The sequence below is a fragment of the Anopheles bellator genome, chromosome X (assembly GCF_943735745.2).
Source record: "Anopheles bellator chromosome X, idAnoBellAS_SP24_06.2, whole genome shotgun sequence".
Taxonomy (NCBI): Eukaryota; Metazoa; Arthropoda; class Insecta; order Diptera; family Culicidae; genus Anopheles; species Anopheles bellator.
The window spans coordinates 2,970,074-2,987,677 of NC_071287.1; the positions used below are offsets into that span (position 1 = coordinate 2,970,074).

The window sequence follows — 17,604 nt, forward strand, 5'->3', positions numbered from 1 at the left end:
GAATTTGTTTTCGATCAATTTTTTTTTTTGAAAATAACAAACGTTTTGTCACTCTTAGCACAGCAACTCACACACAGCTCGTGAGTAGAATATTCCATGGAATTTTAACAGCTTTCGGTTGAAGGAAAGTACTTATTGAGAAAGCAGCGAATGCAATAGCACCATCTGCGTGTTAGGCCCGAGACTTTTCAGCCCATGTGTTATGTCGACTTGTTGCAGGCGTGTTGCAACCGGCCGATTTCGGTATTTGTCAAACTGTAAGTTAACAACAGCACAAATCAACTAGCAACAACCCGTAAACGGGTGCCTTTTATTCATATTAGGTTGGCTAAACAGAAATCGACGTTTATCACGATAGTTGCCTTTAGTGATCGATATCTCGTGAAGTATATCTGATACTAGACACTTAAAAAATGCTTTCTCTGTTTATTGTTTATTCCAGTGAGTGAGTTACAGAGTGTTAACAATGGAAGTCACTATAGAGAAAAATCAGTACATTGTACAATTTTTATTTGAAAAAGGCGAAAAGCTAGGCAGCTGAAACTTTGCATGGTTTTTATGCCGCCGATACTTCAACAGCTAGTTAGGTGCAATTTTGGTTCCGTCAACCCGTTTTAGGTATTTTCGATGTTTTGTGCAACTTACAGGCAGATCCGCCATCGAAAATCACAGAAATAATCAAAGTTGGTCAGTTTTTTGTAGTCAGAGCATTGACCAGGACCTAAAGATTAAAAACAAACAGTTTAAAGCCATTTGCGCAAAGCTGGTTTCTCAAAGAAGCTCGATGTTTGGGCGCCATCCTATTTACACCAAACAACATGATGGCTCGAATTTCCATCTGTGAAGATTTAGCCAAACAGACCGAAATCGACCCGTTTCTTACACGGATGGTTACTGGGGATAAGGAATGGGATTCATACGACAATACTGTGTGAAAATAATCGTGGTCTAAGCGTTTGGAATAGGTTTTGTGTTCCACCAGGACAACGAAATGTTACGCACGTCTTTAGTGATTCCCCAGAAAGTCCGGGAGCTTGGTGAGGAAGTTTTAATGCATTCGCCGTATTGTCCGGACCTTGCCGGTCCGGTGCATATTTGATGTAAATCGGACCATTGGAAACCTCTTAAAAATAGTTTTGAAATAATATATTTATAAGCAAACAGAAGAAGGACAACAGAACAGAAATTTTGGTCAATCGATCGCAATCGCAACGAAGTTCGCCCGGGTTTCGCATACCGACGGTTTCACGGTTTAGTTTGGTCGTCGTCAGACGTCACACAATTGTCAAACTCTTTCGGATCCGACATTTTTGACGTTTGGTTGGAAGTAGTTCAAACCAACCATTTTCAAAAAGGTTTAACGCGGTTACTACAGTGTTCTCGAATGTTTCTAACAAGCGCGCCTGCCTGGTGTTTTGGGCAAGAAAGAATGAAACAAAATAAATGCAAATGCCGTACAAATGCAACGGATGACACTCTTTCTCAATGAAGCTACAGAAGTAATGCACTGGGTTTCGTGCGATGGATCAAAGGCAGGGAACGGAGGTAACTTTCTCTCGTAGCACTGCCACCAGAAAGACACTCTACAAAAGATAAGCAACGACGACGACGACGGGCACACGATTGAGACCAAAGACGGAAGACGGGTTCCGACTTGTGAGCGAATGAGACCTTGGGCCCAATTACGAAACTCGAATCGAGAACTCGAACGGTCATCCGAGTTCGTTTTGCTATCGCGGCAGTCGATCGACTTTCCGTACGGAAAGGATGAACTTTCCGTAACGGGAGCTTTCAACTGGATGAACTTCTTTTGTCGAACGTCACCGCATTATGAAACTCGAATGAATTGTCGTATTCGACAGCCCGGCTTCCGTCAACTTTTTGGTGCGGATTATTCTGCCGCGATAGCAAAATGAACTCAGATGAACTTTCGAATGAATTCCGTAAACGAGTTTGAGAATCGTAATAGGGCCCTCTGTCTCTTACCCTTTTTCTCGCTCTCTCTCTCTCTCTCTCTTATTGCTGCGCGTGGAGCGTCGCTTTCGCGGAAACAAGAGTCAGAAATTCTATCGGTAGCCCCATCTGCAGCAACGGGCGCAGTTCTCAGCACTAAAAGATGCGAAAAAGAAGACGGAAAAAACAAAAATTACATCAATTTCCGATACAATGCCTGCCCTGTGGGGCACGCACACTTGGGCAACCCGCCCGGGGCGGGAGGCAACCCGAATTTGCGAATTTTGCGTGGCCCCAATCGCGAGTTCGCGGGTATTCGATTGCGTGGAGCGTGGGTTGGGCCGGGAAAAGGGGTGAGTGCCTTTCGCCGAGGGCCGGGCCGCAAACAAAGAGACATTTTTCGGGTGTGGTGGGTGCGCGCTCTTCTCTCCAGCGCCGACAAAGCGACAGTCAGTTAGTCAGCGCCACACACCAACACCAACACGAGCTCCGTTCCGAAACCCTTTCCAGTGCGTTGCACTCCAACCAAACACGCCACGCGCGCTGTGGCCGTGTGCGTGGACGGGTTTGGCTGTGTTCGGCCGGCCACACGCTATGTATTGAGCGGTCGGCCGGTGCGCCTATCCTTTTGCAATTGTGCTTCCGATCGAGACGGTTCAACAGCAGCAGCAGCAGCAGCAGCATCCAGCAATTGCAGTAGTCGCAGCCGTCGCAACTTTCAACCATTTTGTTGACTTTGTTACCCGTGTAAAGTGAGTGATCAAGATTTGTTGCCCCGGCTTTTTTTTGTTGTTGTTTTCCGCTTTCCGCTTGGTTCTTCGACAAGAACGCTCCGACGGGCGTTACCAGTTGCGCGCTTCGCCCCAAAAGGGTTCTTCCATTTCTCGAGTGCTTCCGTTTCCTGTGTTTCTAATCGATTCGAACGGTGGTGGTGATGGTGGTTGGTGCACCTCCAACTGGTGCACTGGCTGACAAACATTGAGAGGGCTCGCCCCCCCTGTTCCGAGGGAGCGTTCGCAATGCCAAAAAGATGTGATGATCACAACAACAACGCGCTCACGCCCGCCTTATCAATGGCCTAGCCCCCCGTAGTTCCCGTAGTCCTGGTTCGTCGACACGGGCAAGTCAAGCAAATTGTTATCCATTTTTTTTTTCTGGTTCTCCCCAATTATTTTAGCCCAGCCGGCAGAGAGTGTACCGCAAAGTCGGGCGTGGGTGTGTGGGTTTGTGTGCGTATTCATGCCGGCACAATACGCACACTCGCTCTCCCTGACCACGGTACGGCGACGGACTTTCTACCGGTCCCCGGGCTCTCCTCCGCCAGCCAAAAAGTCGAGTTGTGTGCTCTCGAAATGTTTTGCCGGTCAGTAGCCTCACGGCAGATTCGACCGTGTTTCGGTGCGCTTCAATGGCCGATGTATATTAGGTTAGGCTTTCCACGCTCTCTCTCTCTCTCTCTCTCGCTCTTGCTCTGTGTATGGATGATATAGTCCACCCTCATTTCCAGCGTAGAAGATGCACGGGGATAGCAGTGCACAACAGCACAACACGAAGGAAGAACAAGAACCGCGGCGACCGCAATGACAGCGAGTTGCAACACATACAGACGCGCCCGCTCGCTCGCTCGCTCGCTGGAAAGGAACGGAACGGGAACAGTGTGGCTCGCACACTCACAAGCCTTTCGTTGGCTCAAAATTTCTGGCCATGGCCGTGTGCTCACCCGAGTGAAGTGCTCGCTGGGCTGAAGGCTAAAGAGCCAAGCGCGAAGAAGACCGGGTGGTGAATCATCATCCGGTGGCCATCGCTGGGGGGCGAAATTCGCCTGAATCGACCAGAAGCACACGGAGACTGGAAGAAGAAAGTGAATTGCACTGCATGGTTGCGCCGGCCGGCCGGCCCGGGGTTAAGGTGTGGTGGTCATACGGGTTTGTGTAAAAGTGGACGCGCTCCGTTGAGCGCTTTTCGGTTCGATTACCGTGATCGATGACCAACCCCTCTACTCTTCCCTAAGCCTGCACTTCCGGTCAGGGTTTTTATGGGCCGGCAGGCAGCTCGGTTGGGGCCACGCCGAGTGTCCGTTTCTTTCTTTCTTTCCTCTTTTTCTTTTTCTGCTTCCTTTTTTCGAATTCATTCATATGCACATCTCTCAAACACGCACACACATTTGCTCGGGGGGCTGGCTGAGGGAGCGACGGTACACACATGTTTCCGAACGAGGAACGTGGTTCAAAGTAGCAACATCATCCGTTGGGGGCTAGGGCGTTGGCTAGGCTCCATGCTGCACCAGCACACATAAGCATGAGTCGAGTTGGGGGGGAGGGGGTGATATGCATGCCGCGACGTAGCATGCACAGGAATGCAGGGATGTGTCATCATCAGTCCCCGTTGGGGAATGATTGTAACTTCTTTGTGCCGCAGCCGACTCACTGCTGACTGACTGGGAAAACGTACAAAAGGGCCTTTGTGTTTCTTTTTAGGTCTCCAGCTCCCTGCTCTGTTCCTGCACAACAGTTGGGCCTGTAGGCTTTTGGTTTCTTGGAAGTCCTCGTAGGCATGAATGGTGCGTTGCGGGTTACGACTCAGGCATGTGTGGCGTGCAACCATCCCAAGCCCCCACAGCACGTGTCATTCGGGTTTCCCCTCGAGGTCTAGATTGCGGGGTGTCCTGCGAAGGACACCGCGAGTCAGTTGGCGTTTGTGTCACACAGTTCAAAAGTTTACGTTGTGCCGCCGCACTGTGCCCAATTCTGCGCCGGGGTTATTCTAGCACCCCCAACCCCTCCCACATCTCTTCTTCCTTTTTGGGCTCCTTTAACGCCCTTCTCTTTTTCACGCCCGCTATGTATATATATATATATATGTATTTTCCTTCTGCTCCCATTTATGGTAATGAAAATCGCGAGCCTTGGCTCTGACCATAAACCGGCAATATCCAATTATGGTCACGTTACGGTGTCCGCTCGTCGTGGCGGGTCGGTCGTGTTGCGATTCGAACACGGCCCGTACTCTTCTACTATTGGAAACAATTCACAAGGCGGTTGTCTCAAGGTGGTGCCGGGTCGGACCTCCAGAAAGCTTTAACTTCATTCGCCTACCAATAGCGTTAACTGCTTCTTCTGCTGACTTTTTGTGTTGGACTCTGGTCGGACAAGTCCAAGCACCCTCGGGACTATCTCCGACCAACATACGTTCGAGAAAACCAACCCCGGGGTGCAAACCCCCGAACCCGAGGTTACACGGTCCACTGGTTTCGCGCCCCGTAATAAAACAACACACCTGCCTCTACCCATTCTGAACCAGTAGAAGAAGAGCGAGACAGAGAGAGAGAGCACCAGTATATCCTGCGCCAGGGCTGGTGTTATTAAAAATGCGTTGGGCGCGAGAGCCGAATTGCGCTGGCCAAATACCGGCCCAAGGTGGCCACGCTGTCCCGTGGTTGGCCGACTGGGGCACTTCCGAGCCGTGTTTTATTTTGCCATATTTAGTTGTAGGTTCTTTTTTTTCTGTGCCGCTTGGACACTTGGACCGGTGGCCCACAAGCGTGAAAGTCTGGGGTTCTTTTTTTGTAGGATTACTCATCCAGCGAAAAGATGCCGCGCGGTGCACATTTATAATGCTTCCCCTAAAGGCGGCCTTCTCGGTGCGCGGGGGTTTTTCTTCTCGCTCTATCGTTCGATGGTTAAGTCTGTGGTCGCGCCTGGCTCAGCACATTTGGAATCATTTCCAGGGTGAAATCAATGGTGCGTACGTGCCCCCGTTCGCCCCGGCAGTTGCAGTAAATGGTCGACAGTTGCTCAGCTCCTAAGCTCTGAAAAGCACTAGTTGGCCATGCCGAAACAATCGAACATAATTTAATAATCGAGGCAACATGAGAACCGAGAGTGATCGGTGGCATCCTCCAGCCGTCGTGCCGTAGTGTTCGTTAGGGCTGAAAAGCAACCAGGTCCAAAGGCTCCATCTTCAAGTATGGGGGGCTTTTGAAGCCAACCATCGGGACCAAACTCACTAAACCGACCGAGGACGGGTCCGCGCCTCGCAAAAGGCGGTGAAGACGTCCGAAGGCCGCGGAGTTATGCGCGCGCAGCCTACTTTTCTAACTTTGCCTTTCTCCACCGCCCCATGCGCCATCTGCACATTTTTTTTGGTTTCTGTTGTTATAGTATGTATGAACTACATGGTTTTAATGGTTTGTGGCGAATGAAAGGAACCACATCACGCACACAGAGACACCGGGTCGTTTTCACTCCGCAATTGGGTTTCGGCGGCGCCCGCCGCAAGATATTCCAATCAAGGCTCTTCGACGCCTGAGCGTGGAAGGCCCCCCGCCCATCCCGGATTCATATGTTGATCTGGCACCGCCGCCCTCGACGTCGCCAGATGTCGCCTTTACCCTTCCCTTTACCATCGGACTTCATCCACGGTTTGACCTTTCGCACGATCGGGCTCGTTTTGGGCGCGAGAGCACATTCGCTGGTGAAGCTTCACCCCTCCGGAACTGGCTCAGTAGTGGTGCGCATCTTCCGTTGTCGAAGCAACGCGAAACGCGAACCTCCAGCATCATGTCCCATGTTGGCTCCGAATCTGGCTCTAGTTTGGCAGCAGAAGGCGCGCGCGCCAACTGTGTGAATGCGCAATTTAAGGATGACCCTGAGGAGAAGCGTAGATGGCGACGACTTAACACGATGATGATGATGATGTTGGTCAAGAGGAATTTGTGATAATGGATGAGATACCAGTATTTCTCTCTCTCTCTCTCTCTCTCTCTCTCTCTCTCTCTCTGTCTCTCTCTTTCACTCACTCAATTTTATTACTCGTCGTTTCTCAGTTTCTCGGCCGTTCGGCCAAGCTTGCTGACACGAGCTGACCGTAAATGGAATAAATCAAGGAGGGTCGAGTCTCGAGGCCTACAACCGCGCCACGATTGCGTTTCACCTTGCGCTTCGGGACCCTTTTGGAAACCCCAGAAGCGTTCCTCATTGCCTTATTAGCAGCCATGCATCATTGCCGTTTTGTTCCCTCCATCGCACAGAGAGACAGACGGAGAGAGAGAGAGCTTGGAGCACGGTAAAGGAAATGTAGGACAGTGGCAAGTAGAGGCAGCAGAGGACGACGAGTGTCTCGAACGCCAAACGTGTGTGCTAGGCGTATGGGTGGTGGGCTGCTCCTTTAGTTGCTGCGCGCCTCTGGGGGGCTGGGAAGCGATCGACTCACGCACGACGAGAAGACTTAGAACCATGGTCGCCGTCGCCGTCGTTATGAATTCGCTGTACGAGCGCACGTACGGCCAGCTAGGGGGGTGGGGAGTTAGACGGCGAATGCTGTTTTACCCAATTTGAGTGATGAACCTTCCACATGGCGGCACCTTTCTTGGCTTGCGTCCCTGCTTCGCTCGCGCACTCCGCGACCACTTCGTACCCCGTGTTGCTCGGTCCGCAACCCTTTCTTTCAAGAAGCGAAACGCAATCGACCGCGCACACTTCTCTCGCGTTTTAAATCACGCTTCTTGTTTGCTCGATCAATCACTCGTTCTGCTCAGCTCGCCCCGGATAGAGTGCCGATTGGTTTGTTCTGTGCTGTGTGTTGATCCTTTGGTGATTAAAAAGGCTGTATTTTCATTGTGTTCTTCCAGACTAAAGCCAAATACATATCTACACGCACCACCTCACGTAGCGAGCTGTGAAGAAGCAACCTGTAGAATAGGTGAAGAGCCAGCCAGCCAGCCAGCCAGCAATCAACGAACCGTCGCCCATAACCCTCCATACGAACTAACCAACAACACCAACACCCAGTAGCAGCAATGGCCTCCGCAAACCAACAGGAAACCACCACCACCGAGTACCCACGTGTCGGGGCTGACTTTAAGAGCGAGCTCGAATCCTTCCGCCCGGAAACGCTGACCAAAGCGGCCACGCAAGAGAAGAACCCGCTGCCGACCGCGGCCGACGTCCAGAGCGAACGCGCCCAGCGCAGCGTGTTCGAGGGCATCGAATCGTTCGACGCCTCGCAGCTGAAACACGCCGAAACTTGCGAAAAAAATCCGCTCCCGGACCAAGAAGGTAAGTCTAATTATCTCTCCGCGAGTGTGTGTTGGCGTTTTACTTTGAGTGTGCCCCATCAGAGCACGCCGTTTTGGCAAAGTGGCTCAAACGCGACGTGGCTCGTGTCTCTCTGCGACTTCCGTGGCCAGCTTTGCAGAGTCAAACTCCGCGTGTCAACCAGCTTAGCCGATTCCAGTCTAGCCGGGTCAGAGGGCCGCTTTTCGGTCTAGTATATCGTGCCAGCGCCGATGATTTGAGCCCTCCGGGCACCCGATAAGCACACCCCTAGGGCCTGGCGTGTACTCTCAGTAAGGGGGCTCCGTTGTGGTTGCTGATAATGGCACAAAGTCTTCTCGCGCATTGAACCGCGCACGCCAGACGGCAGACGCCTCGCCGCGTGCTCATTTTGCTGCCCTAATCCTATTCTGTTCCGTTTTCTGCTCTGTCTTTCAGCCATCCAAGCGGAGAAAGGTGTGAAACGCTTCATTGAGGGCATCGAATCGTTCGACACGTCGCGCTTGAAGCACGCCGAAACGCTTGAGAAGAACCCGCTACCGACGCGTGAAACAATCGAAGAAGAGAAGCGCGCATAAGCGGTGTGCGCAAAACCAATACCATACTACTACTTCCTTCGCCTGCCCAGAGATAGATAGTGAGCGGGGGGAGCGGAGCGCGCACAGGCAAGCAAAGCAAGGCATAATTTTACCTATTCAGCAGTACTAGCAGCAGCAGCACCAGCAGCAGCAGCAACAACAACAACAACAACAGCAACAAGCAGTATCAGCAGCAGCAGCAGCAGCAGCAAGCAAAAGATCACATACAGTAGTAGTGCGTCGTTGTTGAGCAACAACGGTACTTCACCACCAGCGTCATCATCACAAGCGAAAGCCACCCAATCCACCGCCCCCACCCTTACTCTCCGGGCAACGTAATAGGGGCCGTAACCACTAGGAAGCTTCCATCAAGATATAAACCATCCTTCCAGCAGCACCCTTTAAAGTTAGTTAGTGTCGCGCTCGCGTGTTGTCTACGTGTGCGTGCTTGTGTTCATGTCTATTTGTTCTCCCTCGGTTTACTTCATCCCAAACCATTGTCGCGCCGTGCCCGCAAAGGGTCATCCTTTATTCGTTTTTCATTTTTTGTTTCTTTTTTTCTTCATACGACCCTCTGGTCCCTGGTCTCCTCCATCACGACCCACCGATATGACGACCGAGTAACCACGAACCAATGCAAAATCGGTTGCTGGTGGCCAAACCATGCAGGAAAGATCACTCGCCGAGCCAGCGAAAGTTGTTCAGGTAGAAAGCGAAGGAGTTAGTCCTTTCATTTCGAAATTTTGGTAGGCTACTTAGGGGTGTGTTAAAGGGCTTGTTCGAACAGGTCCAGCATACGCAAAATGACGAGATTGAGTGAGGACGTTCAGTCTCAGGTGCGATCGCTCTCTAACCAAGGCGCGCGATCAAGGGCGCATTCCTAGCGCTTGGCGTTATTGTACGAAAAGCAAAAACAACTCCTCCAAAAAACACACAATAACGTTGACACAACTATAAAAAGAAAAACTCTAAACTGTTGATATTCGTTGGGCGAAGAGAACGATGCGGGGGAGTTTGTTTGGCAAACACAGCAGCATTGGGTGCGGTTGGGTGTGGTGTGGTCAGCGCGGAGCGTTGACCGGCCACTACCACCGTCAATTTTCTACTCTCTTCACCACGCGTGAACGCATTTGATACCAGCTAAGATTTTCACAATAAATCGAATATTTTTACACTTCTACCAAACTGGCAGTGTGTGTGGTAGAGGAGGCGTATGGCGCCTCCAGCGCGCGCGCGCTGCATAGGATGAAATCTGCAAAGCAAACACTCTACATACAAGTAATAGGTGTAGGTAAGGCGTAGGCCAGAAAGCTAACGTTAGAGTGTCTTATTGCCTACCGAGGAGAATGTCCGTTTCAACTGAAATCGAGAAAGACTCTGGCTGTCGTCGTCGTAGTAGTTGATCGAAAATTTTCCCGCTTCAAAAGTACGTGTACGACAACAACGCAACCATTCGGTGGTAGGCTCGGGTTGCTAAGATAGCCATTAAGATCCAAAAAGGAAAAAAAACATCGAAAATCAAAATTGACAATTAAACAAGCCACACAGCGGCACAAGCGGCTCGGGAGCGCCCAAGCACGATCAGTGTCAGTTCGGAGCGATTCGAAATCAAATAAAGGCCCCTTGCGTGTTGATGGGCCAGGGGTCTACAGGTGGCTATAACGCCGCGTACTGCCTAAGGCAAGGTGTGACACTATTATACATTTTATACTAATCCATCCCCAACGCAGAATGCAGGGCCCCCCGAACGCCTCTTGGCCTTGGCTCCTTGTGATGCAAAATACGGATGGAAATCGGAGCGAAAACGAGGGCGACGTTTTGACGGCAAAAGTGATGTTACGAACATCGAACATCCACAGTATACCAGATTCCAGACAGAACGGATGAACAGACAGACCGTCATGGAGAAGGGAGGCGAGAGAGAGAAAGAATTAGAGTGACAGAATTAGCGGTAAAATGAAAGAGGGCGAGAGAGAGAGAAATGGCCCAGGGGCACCCATTCGCGGTTACCAGCTCGATCCCGAACATAATAACTGCTACATAGTGATGCAACACGGACACACGAAACTGACGAGACTGACGCAGAAAGGAAAGGTTACTTTAATCTGCTAATTTGATGTTTTTGCCGGATTTGGATGCCTTTTCTGTTCCCAAAATGGCATTTAGCAACGGGCAGAGTGTGCAGGGAGTTTTAATAACCACCACAGTAAGACATTAAATAGATAGCGCGGAGAGAGTGAAAGATAAGTAATAAGTAATACCAGACGTTGCGTTTAACAACACTCTAGCAGTGCGAGCGTGCAACCCATCTTTTGCTGCATCCGCAAAACAGAACCGCTAGCCCGGTCTCCGGCAACCCCTTCTTCCTCCCGGTAGTGGCCGGGGACTAACATCAACCACCAACATTTTGGATTTTTTAATAACGGCCAAAACGCGCGATCGATCTGTGCTGTAGCGCCCGAGGGAAGGAGGAAGCATACACACGTTCGGGCCGCGATCTATATATACCTCTTGTCGTGTCGAGTTTAGAAGGAAAACAAAACCAAAAGTGGCACTCAGTATTGTCGAAAGACACAGAAAAGTATAGCCCCCCACGCCACCCACCTTTCCCGAGCGAACACAGGGAGTGGGATGATTGTCTGTAGAGCGTTCTCCAGCATCGCGCAGAGTCGCGTTTCTTCCATCCCGGTTTTTAGGAGGGGTCCCTTGTGAGTTTCCCGTTCGGTGTTTACGCTCTCTAGTTCAACCAATTTGTTGGTCTTTGGATATTAGTGTATTTATTTTTGGAAAATCAATCTTAAAGTTTTCTAATTTATTTGACTCTCTCTCTCTCTTTCGTTATTTGGCATTTAACTTTGTACTTAGCCGTGCGGGGTGCGAACGAGAAATGTCCCGAATCGAGGCACACAAGCGGAAGAGGACACATAGCCACAAGGGCCGCGCCTCTCGAGACTCTGCTGTCGATCGCGGGGTGAAGGGGGGGCGTTAGCGGACAAAAGGAGCGCGCAAAGCAAAGATTAAGAGAAGATTTTAGAACAAACAGGGAACAAATGTAGAAATCGAAAAGCAGCAAAGGAAGGCGGCACGCGAAACGCTGGTGTCCCCCCGTGACTAGTAGCGGGATGTGTGAAGGCTGAGGCTTCACAGAGTGAGAGAGAGAGGGAGAGAGAGAGGGGGGTGTTAAACACCGCAACTGTCCGGCGGTGTGCGCGCGCGGCACAGGAGACGCAACGAAAAAACGATTTTGCAACGGCATAAATGTACTACTACTGCTATAATCCCTATCTACTACCGAAAATGGATCAAATAAACATTCTACAACCATACACTAACCAATCTCGGTACTCTCGCTCGCGCACTCTTCCTTCCTGTGTGGAGTCTGGTGGGTTCGACGGTGCCACGGAAGACGCGCCGTATGCTCGCCCGTGTTACTGCGCGTCCGGTGTCCGGTGTTTTCAACGTGTTGCCTCTCCGTGGTCCGCGGGGGGGTCGGCCCAGATGGGTACGTGTGTTTGGGGAAGTTATGCGACCGTCGGAATGACGAATGGTGCCCGCTTGGAAAAGTGCGCGACCCCGTGCCGCCACAGTGTGTTCCGCATTTGGAAGCTCGGAACAGAATAAACAGCGGAGCAGCAAAAAAAAAAACGGGGAAGAAAAAAAAAACGGGACAAAAAACGCGCGCACACAAACACAGGCACACGCGGTCGGTCGCTCGCGGCTCCGGTGGACGTCCGGTCGGGCGGAGGACGAGGTGGTGACACGGGTGGGACGAGTGCCGCGGGCCGCCAGTGCGCAGGCGCCGCGTTTTCCACACAACCGAAGAAGCAACAAATTTTCCACCCGTTCCATTTGAGCTCGAGCATTGTGCTGGCCACTGAGGTACACAACACGCTGACGACGGCAGCAAACGGTGGAAATATGGCCCTCCCGTGGCCATCGGCATTCGCAGCAGCACAGAGTTTTGTGGTGATTTAATAAGTAATGAAGAACTGAGACTGAGAACGTAACGTGAAGAGCGAGAGCGCGCGCGGCACCCGAGTCGGAACGCGTGTGTGCCGTGGACCTCGGACGAACCACGGTGTTTGGCACCGGAGGCCCCTTCAGCTCCGGAATTCCGGAGAAGCGGAATCAGCGAAACACACCAATCAACGGATCGCCGCCGTCGTCGTCGTCGTCCTCGTTGGTCCGGGTCCAGCAAAAACCCCCCCCACGACAGCCTGTGGATGTTCGGTGGATGTTCTGTGGCCCGCAAGGACCCACAGTAACCACAAGCCAGCCAGCCAGCCAGATGAAGATCCTGCCCTAGAATCGGGTAGAGTGCAATCGCAGTTCACGTCTATCCCGCGCGCGGACGGGTCCGTCCGCGTGAATTGATCGTCCTTCAGCACTGACCTCAGCTCCGAGCGGGCCCGGTGGCGCGTTCGGCGAGTTGTCCGGCAGCAGCAGTTCGTCCTTCACCACCACCAGGGGGGCTACCCACGTCATCAGCGCGCCCTCTTCTTCTCTCTCTCCCTCTCTCTCTCTCTCGGTGTCACTGTCACTCTCTCACGCTCGTGCGGGTCGCTAAGGGGACGACGATAAGATAGGCGACACACAGGAGCGACAGCAGGACTACAGGATAAGCAAGGTAAAGAAGCATGACCGCGTTCTCCAGGGAGACCCAGGGTCCTGTCTGTGTTGATCGTTTGGTGGGTCGTTTCGAGTGCGTCTAGTCCAAGTCCACGAACTATCCACAGATCCCCAGAACCCAGCCACTGGTTGGCGGTGGCGAGGAGGGGTGGTGGGGTGGCGGGGAGGGATGTAGGAATTTGGATCTAGGAGCCTGCACTCTACCCTGGAGGTAATCCCCGGTGGCCGCGAAGCGAAGCGGTTTGGCAGGAGCCAGGAGCCAGGAGCCAGGAGCTTCCACATCGCATCGCGTTATGACATCGCGCAACCCACTCTGCAAAGGTCACGCTCTCCTAAACCGAAAGAGAAAACAATCAAACAAAACAATGCCTATCGCAGCTCTCCCGGGGCCCCCGGTCCAGCGGTCAGAGTTTGGTCCGCAGTCAGCTTACGGTTCCGGTGCGAACTTCGTGTGTATATATATGTGTGTGTGTGTGTGTGATTACCTGTGTAACGTCGTGGTGCTTCCCTCGCGCTGCTCGTCCTGACCATGGCCGCCTGACGACGCACCGAGTCATTCGAGGCCGTCATCATTCCCATCAACACGGTACCAGGACCTTGCCTATCAGACGTCACGTTGACCGTTGGGACTGTGTCTGTGTTTGTGTGTGTGTGTTGCGAATGACGAAATGCATTACAACCCCCTCCCCCTCTCTAGCCCCCCCAGCCAATCGCAGTCCAGATTGGAGTTCGCTTCCTGGCTCCTGGCTCCAAGCGGGCTGGACGAACTCTGGTCTCCACACTCTGTTGCACATCGACGGGACGAGACTCTCTCTCTCTCTCTCTCTCTCTCTCTCCCGGGGGAGGGATCCCGACGGAACTTTGGTTCGAAAGTTCAAAGGGATTTTTCTTCCTTCACGTTCCGTTTGCTAAACATCTGCTGAAGTCCGAGAGCTGCTCCGTGGAAATCGCGAGCGAGCGAGAGAGAAAGAGCATTGCATTCACTGCTGCTGCTGCTGCTGCTCGCCTCTCGGGGAAAAGGCCAGATAAAGCTGGCGCCCACCCGTCCTGCAACTGCAACGTCCAGTACCCGGTAGTCTATTTCTCCAAATCACCCTCACTCCCCCCCCCGCGCCCCAAGTTATGTATTGCTCATTCGGTGCACGATAAGAGCTCGAGTCGAGTCCGAGTCGAGAGCGTCGAGAGCGATGCGATGCGATAACGTGACGAGAGGCCATAGAAGATACCCGGATCTGAAACGCCCCCACCCACCCCCCACCCCCCCGCTCGGTCCCATAATTGTATGTATCTGTTGTTTGTTTTCGGCTATTGCAGGCGTGCGCCTGCACGAAACCCCTTTGAAGTTAAACGACGGGGCTAACGAGCTGCTCCGAACGACGCACGACGCCAACGAGGGTGGTATTTTAATATCGCCACCGTCACCACGGTGCCGCTGTCACTTTTGGCTATTCTCAGCCAGGCCTAGGCTTTGGGGTGTATTTTAGGAGATGTTCTCATACTCCAAGAGCGCCGAGCGCGTCCCCTTTGTGGAGGGGAAGCGCGCTTCTGGAGCGCGAGGTGTATCTGTAACCCTGCCCTGCCTGAACACAGTGCGACATCTCGCACTGTGCTCTTCCCAGCACACTGATTAATTAATCTCTCTCTTTCTCTCTCTTTCTTTCTCTCTCCGTCTCTCTACTTGTGTGCGGACCCCGCAGAGTGATCAGCGCGCGCGCAGTGAACCTAGCTGGGGCTAGCTGGCTGGTGTGGATTGAACCGTACTCCAGGCGCCGGCAGAAGCGGACGCGGAACTAGCTCACCGTCGTTCGTCTACGATGTGGTGCGGCCGGGTGTGCGGGTGTGCAACGTTGTTGTGCTGTGTTGCCGCGGTGTGTTGCCACCGAGCAGGACTGAGTGAAGCGGTAGCGGTGTAGCGCTACCAACCCACCGTTTGCTTGTCCGACCGGCGGAAGTTTGGAGTGCGACGTTTGCTTGGACCGCGTGACCACTAACCGCCGGTAACCGCAGAGCTCAGAAGAAGTGAGAACCGACTACTACAGGGAGACAGTGGTTGCAGGTTGAGGAGGGGTACGCGTTGAAGCACCGTGCAGAGGCGGAGTGTCATAAGAAGAAGCAGAAAAGAAAAGCAGAACAGCACGCGATGCAGTAGAAAGGGAATTAGAAGAGAAAGAGAAAGAGAAAGAGAAAGAGAAAGAGAAAGAGAAAGAGAAAGAGAAAGAGAAAGAGAAAGAGAAAGAGAAAGAGAAAGAGAAAGAGAAAGAGAAAGAGAAAGAGAAAGAGAAAGAGAAAGAGAAAGAGAAAGAGAAAGAGAAAGAGAAAGAGAAAGAGAAAGAGAAAGAGAGGAAAGAGAAAAAGTAAAGAAATAGAAAGAGAAAGATAAAGAAAAAGGAAAAGTGAAGAAGAAAGAGAAAGAGAAAGAAGAAAAAGAAGAAGAGGGCAGTAGAAAATATAAAGTGAGAAAAAGAGAGAGCGAGCGAGAGAGAGAAAGAGACAGAACAACGGGCCACACAGACCCAGAACTATAAGCAATAGCGCGAGCGAACTGTCGCCGGAGTGCCGCCCAGTGATAAGCGTATACTAGGAGCCCGCGGTGCGGAGCACGTGGAGGCCAGCGAAGAGCCAGCGGCGTCGGCGGCGGCGGCGGTGGCAGCGTCGGTGAGCGTGCAACAACAGAGCGGTTGGAGTAAACTGCGCCGACAGCAGCAGCAGCAGCAGCAGCCGCCCTCCCGTCCTCAGCCTGAGCAGCAGCAGCAGCATTTCCTCGTCGTCGTCGGGTCGAGCGGCAGCGGCGGCGTCCGGCGGTCGTTCGAGGCGAGCGAGGCCGGCGACAAAGCCACAGCCAGCCTGTTCCGCTGCTGTTTGCCGTGTCGCGGAGTCGGCGGCGGCGGCGGCGGAGGCGGCGGCGGCGGTGAGGGAGAAGGCGACGGCGAGGGGGACCGCGAGGAACGGTGGGCGAGTAGAAAGTGTAGCGGCGGCGGCGGCGAGGCCGAGGACGGTGCGCCGGTGCAGAGGGTCCGCGACAATAGCGACACTAGCGGTGGTGGCCCGCCGACGCCGACGTCGCCGACGCCCCCGTCGCTGCCACTGCCGTCGCTGCAGCCGCAGCCGCCGAGAACAGTGACGGACCACCACCACCAGCAACTGCTGCTGCTGCGGGAACGGCCGACGGTGGGAACCAGAGCAGGGGAGCAGCGGGAGGCGGGAGCGGCGGCGGGTGACGGGACCGGTTGTGGTGGCCGGCGGGACCGGTGGAACGACGGCCCGCACCGACGCTGTTCCAGCAGCAACGCCAAGGAGCGCCGCCGAGGAAGCAGAGGAGCAGCGGGAGCAGCGGGAGCAGCGGGAGAGACGTTGGACGGCGATCGGCGGAAGGGCGATAACGGAGGGGGAGGCGTACCGAACAGTGGCTTGGTGCCGGCGGCGCCGATGACAGCAGTCGTCGCCGATGGGGAGTTGAACACCATCACCAGCGGGGCTGCGGCGGTCGCGATCCTAGCGACGGCCAGGACTATACCGGCGGCTGGACGGCTGGCTACCCTCGCCAAACAGGACGACGACGAGGACGAAGAGGACGACGCCAATGACGGCAGCGGGGAGGAAGATTGCACGCTAGACGACAGCGCGCCCTTCAGTGCGCCCCACCCTGCCGTACCCTGCTCTCCGCAGCCCCCAGCAACCGCGGGTGGAATGTTCGGGGGGCGCGGTCATGGACGCGGGGGCCACCGGCACCGGGGTGGGTCCGGCCAGCAGCATCCCTACTCACTGCCGCACATACGCGAGGAGCGCAAGCGCAACGGAGGCTGTGATACGCTGGCGGGCGGCGAGGATCCTTGCGTGGGCCTGCGTGGCGGGTGGGTGGTGGGCGGTGGCGACGGCACCGCCTCGGACTCGGCCGCCACCACCGACCCCGACTACATGATCGCGGAGGAGGAAGAAAGAGAAGAAGAGGACGAGGACGAAGAGGAGGAGGAGGAGGAAGAGGAGGATGAGGAGGACGGGGAGGAGGAGCAGAAAGGCGGAGGGAAGTGGAAGAAGAAAAAGAATCGAAAGAAACGGAAGCAATCGTTGGAGGCCAGCGGCAACGACGACGAGGGAAGCCCGGACTGGGAAGAGGAGCAAGGCCAGGAAGGTGGCCGGGATGAGGACGACGATGGGACGGAGGGGGACCGCGATCCTGATCTGGCGTCCGATGACGACGCGAACCCGCTCGGGGTGCCATTCGGTTCCCGGGGTTATCCTGCACCGGCGCCGGGAGTGTCCTTGTCGTCAGCTGGCAGCAAGCAGCAGCAGCAGCAGCAGCACAATCAACCACCACCGACTCAACCGAAGTACCACCGCAACCGACGTCACACCCTGGCCAACGTACGGTAAGTCCCACTCAAATCCCCCCC

The 17,604-nt window shown here is 53.7% G+C and overlaps 2 protein-coding genes across 2 annotated transcripts in view; both read left to right on the plus strand.

Annotated features, from left to right (window-relative positions):
* Positions 1–2,586: 2,586 nt before the first annotated feature.
* Positions 2,587–11,902, plus strand: LOC131213843 (thymosin beta). Its single transcript, XM_058208019.1, has 3 exons — positions 2,587–2,705; positions 7,583–8,009; positions 8,445–11,902. Exons 2-3 carry the CDS (start codon positions 7,751–7,753, stop codon positions 8,582–8,584), a joined length of 399 nt encoding a protein of 132 aa, XP_058064002.1. The 5' UTR covers positions 2,587–2,705; positions 7,583–7,750; the 3' UTR covers positions 8,585–11,902.
* A 180-nt stretch (positions 11,903–12,082) lies between these two features.
* Positions 12,083–17,604, plus strand: part of LOC131213278 (cAMP-specific 3',5'-cyclic phosphodiesterase, isoforms N/G) — an 18,018-nt gene continuing 12,496 nt past the window's right edge. The window contains exons 1-3 of the mRNA XM_058207288.1: positions 12,083–12,086; positions 16,089–17,064; positions 17,290–17,580. Coding sequence (XP_058063271.1) covers positions 12,083–12,086; positions 16,089–17,064; positions 17,290–17,580 — 1,271 coding nt within the window. The remainder of the gene's footprint in view (positions 12,087–16,088; positions 17,065–17,289; positions 17,581–17,604) is intronic.